The following is a 10,486-nucleotide window of genomic DNA, read 5'->3' on the forward strand; positions in this document are numbered from 1 at the left end:
TTCCTTCTGTCTCCACCTGGCTTGAGGACAGTGGTGGCCCGGGTGGCTGGAGAAAAGGCTTCAGAGAGCAAGTTTTGGGCCTTTCAAAGCTGAATTTGCCAGTGTGGGCAATGTCTTCTTCTTGCAGCAGAGTTTAAGGAACACAGGGATAAAACCTGGACAGTGTATTGGTGCAAGTAAGTCCATGTACTTGTCACTGGACACTTTGGAGACTCCCCAAATTCCCGTTTCCTATTTTAAATTCATACTGCACATAGTTCATGAGAGTCTCTGGGTACCTTGTGGGTGGTGCAAACAAGAAGTGGAGGGTAAAGTTTCTTCCAATGGTACAAGAGGATTCAGAGTAAGGAGGTAAAAAGAGAGTATTTACATAAAAAGGCTTTGACTGAGGTGGTCCCTGGAGGATGAAAGACCCTCATTTTTGAAGATCAAAACCAAAGGGAGCCCTCACAGTGAGAGAGACATTGAGGGGCTGGAGCGTGTCCAGGGAAGGGAACGGAGCTGGGGAAGGGGCTGGAGCAGCAGGAGCAGCTGAGGGAGCTGGGGGGGCTCAGCCTGGAGAAAATGAGACTCAGGGGGGACCTTCTGCAACCCCCTGACAGGAGGGGGGAGCCGGGGGGGAGGTCGGGCTCTGCTCCCAGGGAACAAGGGACAGGAGGAGAGGGAACAACCCCAAGTTGTGCCAGGGGAGGGTCAGGTTGGATACTGGGGAAAATTTCTTCACAGAAAGGGTTGTCAAGCATTGAAAGAGGCTGCCCAGGGCAGTGGTGGAGTCACCATCCCTGCAAGTGTTCAGACAACATGTGGATGTGGCCCTTGGGGCCATGGGTTAGTGGTGACCACAGTGGTGGTGCTGGGCTGGTGGCTGGACTTGGTGATCTTAGAGATCTTTTCCAACCTTAACAATTCCATGATCCTAAGTGTAAATGGCTACAAAGCAGCCTCTGGCAGTGATCCCCCTCCCAGCATCTGAGGCACGGAATCAGGAGCATATAAAAGTTGTCCTTCATCTTCTGCCATCCCAGTCTGACAGGGCGGGAGGACAAGGCCTCGATCCCAGCGCAGATCCTGGGCACCAGCAGGAGTTGGGAGCTGCTGTCAGACCCAGCACGCTCAGGTTCTGTGGGTGATGGTTTTGGTGTCCAGGGACTTAGATTGGAAAGAGCTTTATGGAAGTAAAAGGTGACAAACTTGGCAACATTGAGAAAACACCCCCACCTTGTGTCTGGTTTTATCCCTGTGAGTGCAGCCCAGGAGTGCTGGGGCTGCTGGGTCAGCTGTGTTACCTGGGAGAATCATGGAATGGTTTGGGCTGGAAAGGACCTTAAAGCCCATCCAGTCCCACCCTCTGCCATGGGCAGGGACACCTCCCACTAGCTCAGGTTGCTCCAAGCCCTGTCCAACCTGGCCTTGGACACTTCCAGGGATGGGGCAGCCACAGCTGCTCTGGGCAACCCTCACAGGGAAGAATTCCCTCCCAATATCCCATGTCACCCTGCCCTCTGGCACTGGGAAGCCATTCCTGTCCCTCCATCCCTTGTCCCCAGTCCCTCTCCAGCTCTCCTGGAGCCCCTTTAGGCCCTGGAGGGGGCTTAATGTGACAAAATCAGGTGCCCTGTGTGTGCTGGGGCAGAGGGAGCACTGAGGGACAAACCTGCTTATCCAAGGAATTACCAAGTGGCTTCAGCTGCAGCCATCCTGCATCCAAGATAGTGGAGGCACTGGGACACCAGTGTGTCCCAGTTTAGGCCCCTTCACCCCCAGGCTCCCTTAGGGGTGGTTGGTGTGAGGGAGGGGCAGGTGAGTGCAGCAGGATCCACGTGGGGAAAAGGCAGTTCCTCCCCTTGGGATCGACTGTTGAGTTCCAAACCCACCCCAGGAATCAGTGCTGGTGTTCAGCTTTTGTGACTGGGAGGGTGCAGGGAACAAAACTCCCTCAGTCAGGACCATCTGTGTGTGGAGCACACAGGGCACTGCATGTGCAGCGTGGGGAGGAGGGATCCAGGAGCTGGACTGTTGAAGCTTTCTGCTGAGCTCTCTGGTGCACTGATGTCCCCAGGCTGTCTCAGGGAACTCTGTGTTACTGGCAATTAAAGACCTTTTTTGCACTCACACAGAACTCCTGGGCAGAAGAAACTATAAACCAGTTCTGTATGATGGTTTTCTTCTCAACTCTTAAGCATTGCTTGTTTAAAATTCTGCTGTTTAGTATTCCCAGCTAGGAAAAAACCTCTATTTTGGGCTTTTTTTTCCCTCCTTTTTTCTCAGTTTAAGTGAAAATAGTTAAAGGGCACAATATCTGTGGTGGGAATTACTAATCCCTGAATTCAGAAAGTGCTGGACCAGGGGCTGCCACTCACTGCAAACAGTGAATTGTGGCCCAGAGTGGCAGAGCTCAGCTGGCAGCAGCCACGTGTGGCTCCCTTGCACATCCTGCTCCCTTCCATCCCTGCACTGGGATTGAATTTCCCGCTGCTCTGGGAAGGGAGGAACACACCCTGCCATGGAGGGACCCTCATCTGGGAGATGGGGTCTGTGAGGAGGTACCTGGCAGGTGGGATTGGTCGTGGGGAATTGATTTTTGATGATGGAATGATTTTGTGGATGGAGGCTGTGTTGTTTGGTCTCAGTAGTGAGTCAGGAGAGGGTTGGGGTGGATATCAGGAAAAGATTCTTCCCCCAGGAAGAACACTCTCAGTCACAGGGTGGGATTGTTGGGGTGTCCTGGGCAGGGCCAGGAGTTGGACTGGATGATCCTTGGGGGTCCCTTCCCACTCAGGATATTCCAGGATTCTGTGATTCTGCAGGTGCAGGGCAGTGTGGTGCTTTTCCACCAGGAAGAATGGCTTTGTGAGAGAGTTCATTAGGGATGTAAGTGAATGAACAGACTCTGGAGTTCCTGGAGAGCCGAGTAGTTCAGTGGGAAGTGCTCATCCTGAGTGTCCTTGTGCTGCTGGACACAAGCTCATCCCAAGTGGTGTCTGAGCTCATCCCAAATCCAGCCTTGTTGCTGAATTCCAGAGGTTCTCAGGCTCATCTCAGAGCTTTGCCAGGGGTTGTGTTGGAAAACTGCAGGTGAGATTACCTGGAGAGCAGCTGGAGTTTTGCAAAATAAGCTCATGAGGTGTGTTGTGTATAAATTAACAACTGAGTCGAATTCAAAGCGGGTTTTAAAGCTGTTCCCCCTGTCCAGGAGCAGCTCTGACGTGTGAGCTCAGAGTAGCTGTGGCTGGAGAGGGGCTGTTCCTTCCTCCTGGGGCTCTGGGGGTGCAGGTGGGACCTTTGTCACCTCCCTTTCTGCTGTTTCAGCTGTGGATAAACCTGCAGAGAACCCTTTCCCTAAAGGTGGGGTGGGGGCACCGTGCTTTGGTGTCCAGCAGGTTGGGAGGACCTGCCCGGGGCAGAAATGACTCAGATCCCAGGTTCTTAAAAACACCCACCCCAAACACCCCTGGATTTTATAGGGATGCCAGGAGAGGTGAGATGTGTGAGTGGCTGGCAGGAGAGGGGGGCTCAGGTCTCCTGTGGCAGGTCAGGGCTGCCCGGAGTTGTGTCAGTCCTGCCCTGGGCACAGCTCGTGGAGTGGGGACTGTCCTGCTGCTGTTCCTTGGCTTTCTTGGTGGCTCCTGGGGTCAAACCAAGGTTTCTTGCAGAGGTTCAGCAGCTGAGCACGTGTTCTCACCCCAAAGGAGACTTCTCACATCTCCCTGGTGAGAGGGATCTTCAGGTCTGCTCGGGTTTTGGGAGCTTGTTCTTTTCTTTTCCAGCCATCCAAAGAGGAAGCCAATGAAGAAAAGGCAGAAGATAATTTAACCACCTTGTTTCCTGGCCAGAAAAGAAGGATCTCTCATCTTGTCAAACAAGGAAATGTAAGTGCAGATTTAGAAGCAGAAGTTTAGATTCTTTCAGGTGAGGATTTTCTGTCCTGACCCTGCCAAAAGATGCAGTCCCAGGGCCAGGCAGGGGCATGTGAGTTGTTTGTGCTGGAATCAGTCTGTGTTAGTTTTATCTCCTCTCCTTCTAATTCCTAAATAAACCCCATGTTTAGGCATCTGTTAAAAATGGCAGCAAAACTCTAATAAAATTTGTAAGCTGTGGAAGCATGAATGGATTCTGCAGTTTGTAACCCTTTGGGATAGGTTGAGATGTTCATTTTTCTCCAGCATAGCTTCATTCAGTGACTTAGGTAAAAATTAGCTGGACACAACAGGTCACTCTGTGCCTGATGCTGCTTTTCTGTGTCTTGTGGAGCTAAAAGCTGCAGGAATTTTGTCAGATGGTTAAAACCATTGCCTGACATCTGTTCTGAATCAGCCAAGAGTATCAGCAGTATCTGTTTGGATCCTCTTCTTTCCCAACTGTAAAAATACAGAGGAGAAGAATTAAAAAAAAAAAAAAAGAGAAAAAGGCAAGGAAGACATTCTGATTTTTTCATTCCTTTCTCCCTGGGATTTTAATTCATGTTTTCTCTGCGGGTTTAATGTTTTTCCCTCCAGGTGCTGAGCACAGATTAGTTTTATGTTCCAGCAGGATAAGAGTGGAGACTTACACACTGATTTGAGCTGGGTAGTCCAAATTAATTGTTCTTCCTTTCCTCTCTGCCCAGGAAAGAGGTTTTTTTTTTTTTGCTTTTAATAATTTGAAGCCCTGAGGTCAATACAATGTGTTTTATTTAACTACATATCTTCAGCCAGTTCGTGTGGTTTGATAAGGGCCCTTTCTTCCCAAGTGAAGAGATAAGAGACCGAAGCAAATGGCTTGGAAATTCATTAACTCAAACATTTATCGTAACGAGGCGCCTTTTAGGCATGTACAGACCTTTAAATATATTTTCTTAATGTGACAGCTGATCCCAAAAATGCTTTCCAAAGCTGGGAGCCCCAGCAGGGGCTCTGCTTGGGCAAACAGAGCCAATCTGGTGAGCTCTGGGGGCAGCTCTGGCACCGGCATTCCCTGCAGTGTCTCAGCTCCTCTGTCCAGCAGGTGCTGTCAGACCTGAACTGCTGCTTTTCCACACAGAACCGAGCCCTGTGCTTTGCCATGTCCCTCCAAATGCAATATTTGCTCAGTCTTGATTTGTAGCTCAAGCCCTGAGCAGCAGGAGGGGAGGGAGCCGAGCTGGGCTGGGGTTGCCGGGGGAAATGACCCAGAGGTGAGGCACCAAATGAGTGGCCTGTCCTGCTCAGAAGTCTGTCATTATAATTAATGTCTGACTGCACTCAGTTTGGCATCCAGAAGCTGGTGGCAGCATCAGAGGCCAGGAATGCAGGAGGTGCCAGCTCACCCCCAATTTGCTGCGTTACATTGACCCTTCTCTTGAAGGGATCCCAGGAGGCAAGGCCTGTTCCTCAGATTTCAAAGGTTATTAAGTAGTGTGGAGAAGTTTGTACTACTTCTGCTGCTAGAAAACTTCTCTCTTTGCTGACATCATTTCTGGCACTTTTCCTGCAGCCTAAATTTGGGCATCAAAGGAAGAGCACGTGGAACCTGTTGGTGCTGAGGTGCCTCCAGAAGCGGGCAGGGACAGAGCCTGTTGGAAATGCAGAGCTCAGCTCGTGTCGTGCTCTAATCCCATAAATACATATTTGTGAGGCTTTTAGGGAGCTCCAGAATGGAGACCTGGAAGGAGGGTGCAGAGAGGTGGATGTGCAGGGACAGAGCTGTGAAGCTCAGCATCATGTACAAAGGGGAGTGGAGGCCAATTGTCACTTTTCCATTGCAGTACAAACCAAAGTAGGCAGCACAGGGCTACATTTGCTACATTTATGTTCCAGTGCAAGCCTCAGAGTGTTGGCAGGGCCCAGAAGTGGGTTGGGAACAGTGATGGGGAACATCACACCATTAAAAGCAGTTCAAACACCACCTGCCAACCGAGGAACGTGCCGGGAGGCCTCCCCGGGGGGGTGAATCATTAATGCCACGGTTGTGGATGGGTGACTCTGACTGTTTTGCTCTGGAAGACAGTTGGCATCTTCTCCTCCCAGAGCCCTGTTGGTGCCAGGAGAGGGGGTGAGGAGCCTCTGTGGGGCGGGGATGGGCCCGGCGGGGGGAGGCTCTGACGGCGCTTTGTGTGTGCAGGCAGAGGCCCCGAGCAAGCCCGTGGTGCGGCCCTACCGTCCCCCCACGGCCCAGGAGGTGTGCTACCAGAGGATCCAGCTGGCTCAGCAGCAGGCAGCACAGCTGGTTCAGAAGGCCTCTCTCTCTTTGCCAGGAGAAAAGAGGAGGATTGCCCACGTGCCAAATGCCGCCCTCGCCGCAGCAGCCAAGCAAAGTAAGTGGTGGTTGGGATCGCTGTCCTGTGCTCCCCCTGGTAAAACACACTGCCTTGGGTTTAAGTGTCTCCAGGGCAGATGTGAAGCTATCAGGAGATGTGTTGAGACTTGAATCTTTGCTGACAGTGACAGTGGAAGGCCTTTCTCTGAGGAATTCCATCCTGTTCCAAAAAGCAGCAGGCCGGACGTCCAACCTCATCTCTCACCCTGCCTCCCTCACCTCAGCCTTTCCTTTTTCTGTTTCTTCCTTGGGTTGGGTTTGCTCCTTGTTCCCCCTTCCATCTAAGCCTTCAGAGGTGGCACAGAGCAGGAGGGAAGTGCTAATTAATGCTCGGTGCTGTCCCTTTGTAGTCAGAGCTGACGTGACTCAGTCAGTGCCTTGCAGCGACAGAGTCACCTCTTTAAACTCTGCTGACTCAGTTACCCCAAAACAAACAGAAATGAGGCACCTTTCCTGGCAGGAGGTTCCTTCATCCCTGCCTGGGAGCTGGTAAAATTACCCAATTTGTATCCCTTTGGAGACTTGGATTTGATAAAAACACCAGCTGGCAGCATTGGCCTGTGATGATAGTGAGTTCCCTCTGGCAGCCCGGAGCCCGTGGGAGGATTCCTACCTGGCTGTTTTCTGTCCCCTGCAGGCCTTGGGAGCAGCAAGACAGCTGTTGCTGGCAAGAGTGTCACACCTTCCAATGACTCTGAAGCCCCCACCCTCCCTCTCAAGGCTTGCACCTTAGCTGGGATGGCTTCCAAGACCACCAGCACCATCGTGCCCAAAAGGGTAGCCCACGTTCCCTCCTTGCAGGTAAGGGAGATTTGAATTCTTCTCCTCTCATTCCTCGCTGAGGGTGGTGTGTCTGATCAGGCTGTTCCAAACTTAGCACTCCCTGGAAGTGGGGTTTTGATTGGGTTGGTTAAATGGGTTTGTTTCTTCCTGTGGTTTTCCTCGATGGCATCGTGTAAAAAATGAAACACCCTTGGGGGCAGGAGCTTAAAAAGACAGAGGTGCTTAAGTGCTGCTCTGATCTCTTTGGGTATTGATCCCTCCTGCTCAGTCTGAGCCTTCTCTTGTTCTCACTGCCCAGGGGTGCAACTCTTTGGGGCAGGGATTCAGAGCCTCTGGAGTTCAAAGGACACAGATGGATTCATGGCCTTCCCGGGCTCTGTGGGCCAGGCTGAGGCAAGTGGTTGGGAATAATGTGCCACTGTGACCTAGGCAGTAAAATGTGACCACTGAACTTCGTGCTGCTGTAAATATTTAGGGGGAAAAACTATTTGTTTGTTTGTTTTTCATTGGGATGCCTGCCCAGCCTTTGGGTACTTTTGCTCTGAGTCCCTCAGCAAAGAAGTCACTTAACAGAGTGACAGGAAAAGGGGGAATGGCCTTAAGATGAAGGATGAAAAGGAAGGCAGAGTTAGATGGGATATTGGGAAGGAATTCTTGGCTGTGAGGGTGGGGAGGCCCTGGCCCAGGTTGCCCAGAGAAGCTGTGGCTGCCCCATCCCTGGGAGTGTCCAAGGCCAGGTTGGATCAGAGGAGCAGCCTGGGATGGTGGAAGGTGTCCCTGCCCATGGCAGGAGGTTTAAGATCCCTTCCCACCCAAACCATTCCATGATTCTACAAGTCCCTCCTTTCCCCATGAGCACTGGGAAGCCTGTTACACACTGAGACAATTCAGAGTAGGATTCCTGATGGAAGGAATGTGGTTGGTGCCAGGATATTCTTACTGGTGATATCTGGTGTCAAGATATGTGATAACATGCTCTGATTATTTCTATAAGAGTGAAAAGCCATTTTCTTCTTTCCCCACCCAAACAGCAGCCACAGTAACATAAAACTCTCAGCTGATTAAAAATAGAAGAAACAACTGAAAGGATAAAATATTTGCCAGTGTTACAGAGGTGCTTAAGGGTATCATATTAGAGATTGAGAATATATATATATATGTATTTAATGGAAAGGACCAAATCCCCTTGAACAGAGCATCAAAGTGGAAATGTCCTGGGGGAAATGAGCACTTTTCCCATTGAGGTGGGACCAGTTTCTCCCCTTGGAACGTGCTCACATCTTCCAGAGAGCTGTTTTTACTCCAGATTGCAGCAGATGGTTTGGTTTGTGGATGTCTCTTGAGGGGGAATGGAGAACAGTTGGGTGTTTTAGAGATGAATGTACAACTTCCTCTCTGAGAAAGAGGCAAATTGTGTGATTTGAGGAACAAACTGGTGTTAAATGGAAAGCTGCAGTGGGAGGTCATAACTTGGTCTGACATGCAGGTGCTGTGCTTGAGAAACTTGTCATTCTGTTGAAGGGGGAGAATCCTTTCAGGAACATCATGATTGGCATTAAACAAGGAAGAAAAAACCCCAGGGCAGTAAAGTTCCAGGAATGCCCCGGGAGGTGGGAGGGTTTTGCTGGCTGCCAACCTGGCAGGAGGGGCCTCCTGGACCAAAACCCACCCCCATAGCTGGTGTCACGTGTCACAGCTCCAGTTCAGAGCGTGGGACCATCCTCCTCCTGACCCTCCTGGTGGGAATGTCAGCATTTTCCCCCTCTGGAATGCTGTGTGTGCACGCAGGGCTGTGACTGAGGCCCCTGCAGTCCTTGGCCCCCTGGGTGAGCTGCAGAATGAACCACACTTGTTTTTGATGGTTCAAATGCTGCAGGTGGCACAGGATCTCCAAGGGGTATTTTTAGCACCAAAACTGATGCAAGTTATGCTCAGCTTTTGGGCAGGTTTTCAGAAAGGAAGTCACAGCAGTATTAATAACAGCAGGAAATAGGAGAGACTTGGAGCAACTTCCTAAAGCCTGACCAGCCTCTCTCTCTCTCTCTGTCTCATCTCCAGAGCCCCAGCTTACAGAGGCCTGTTATTCCCACAGAATTTGGTGCTAAAGTCCCAACAAACATTCGGCAAAGATATCTCAATCTCTTCATTGATGAGTGCCTGAAGTTCTGCTCCTCCTCCCAGGAAGCCTTTGACAAGGTCTGTACAGCCCCTTGCTTCTCAGGAGCAGAGTTTGCAGCTGGGAATAAAGGCCAAGACCTTCTAAAACTGTAGCAGATCCAGAAAACTGGCTTGGATTTGTGCCTGCAAAGACTTGGGAGTGGGAACTGGATGATCCTTAACGTCCAACCCAAAGCATTCCGTGGTTCTGTGGGAACTCTTCTATCCACACACGGTTCTCTAGAGGAAACTGGCCTTAAATAATTCCAGACTGGGCAACAGAGAGTGGAATTCCCGTGGGGGTTCCAATGGGAAGTCCCATCTTTCCCTTCATTTGATGTGTTTTAATGAGCCCAGAAGAGGAATGCAAGGGGAATGTGCATTGTGGTCCAGCTGGACAGAAAGAGCTGTTGCTCTGGTACAGCAGGAAACACCTCCTGGAATCTGAGTGCTGAGCACAGGGAAGTGTCTGGGATACATGGAATTGGTTGGGAGTTGTTCCTTGTGGAGGCTTTTCAGGAGACTTTTGCGGAGCCTTCAGGCAGTAGGAACTGTACAGTGGGAGTTCCAAAAGCAGAGTTGAGGCACTAATATACTTTATTGGGAAACTTTGGCCATTAGTGTAAGTTGGGTAAACACAGGCCATTGTGTGGGGTGTTCTGTAAGCAGAGCAGGTGCCACGAGGATTTCTCCTGTGGGATTTCACCCTCACAGCTCCCTGGGGAAAACGTTCCTGTTGCATCCAAGGAGCCACCATTTGCCAAACTTATTTTTCTGAACAGTTAAGATCTTGTGCTGCACCACAGTGGGGAGCACAGCCTTTCCCAGGCAGTTCCAGAACTGCTTTGTTAATCTCTCAGGGTGAGTTTCCCACGAAAATGCTTTTTTCAGCACTTTGCTTAAAACCCATTATTTTTTTTCTCTGACTCACCTGAGCAGGCCCCAAACCAGTGCATATTTGTGCCATGTATTCATGACTCAATTCCTTGTCAGGCAGTTTTGTTTTTTTTTTTTTTGCTGTCATACTTGGAGTCTGTATTTTAAGAGCCAAACGTTTCTTTTCCCCGAAAGCAAGAGCAGCTGTGGCTGCCCCTTCCCTGCAAGTGCCCAGGGCCAGGTTGGACAGGGCTTGGAGCAGCCTGGGCTAGTGAAAGGTGTCCCTGCCACAGCAGGAGGGTGGAAAACGATCTTTAAGGTCCTTTCCAACCCCAACCGTTGTGGGATCCTGGGAAGAGAGGGAGGAGAGTGTGTGGTGATGATCTTTAAGGTCCCT

General features: G+C 50.6%; 1 protein-coding gene across 3 annotated transcripts in view; it reads left to right on the forward strand.

Annotated features, from left to right (window-relative positions):
• The window catches only part of REXO1 (RNA exonuclease 1 homolog), a 45,243-nt gene that overhangs the window by 16,836 nt on the left and 17,921 nt on the right, over positions 1 to 10,486 (forward strand). For all 3 annotated transcript variants that reach the window (XM_027703059.1, XM_027703057.1, XM_027703058.1), the window contains exons 3-6: positions 3,768 to 3,869; positions 6,079 to 6,271; positions 6,911 to 7,074; positions 9,115 to 9,252. In XM_027703059.1, coding sequence (XP_027558860.1) covers positions 3,768 to 3,869; positions 6,079 to 6,271; positions 6,911 to 7,074; positions 9,115 to 9,252 — 597 coding nt within the window. The remainder of the gene's footprint in view (positions 1 to 3,767; positions 3,870 to 6,078; positions 6,272 to 6,910; positions 7,075 to 9,114; positions 9,253 to 10,486) is intronic.

This window comes from Neopelma chrysocephalum, unplaced genomic scaffold, assembly GCF_003984885.1.
Source record: "Neopelma chrysocephalum unplaced genomic scaffold, ASM398488v2 Primary Assembly neopelma1_201, whole genome shotgun sequence".
Taxonomy (NCBI): domain Eukaryota; kingdom Metazoa; phylum Chordata; class Aves; order Passeriformes; family Pipridae; genus Neopelma; species Neopelma chrysocephalum.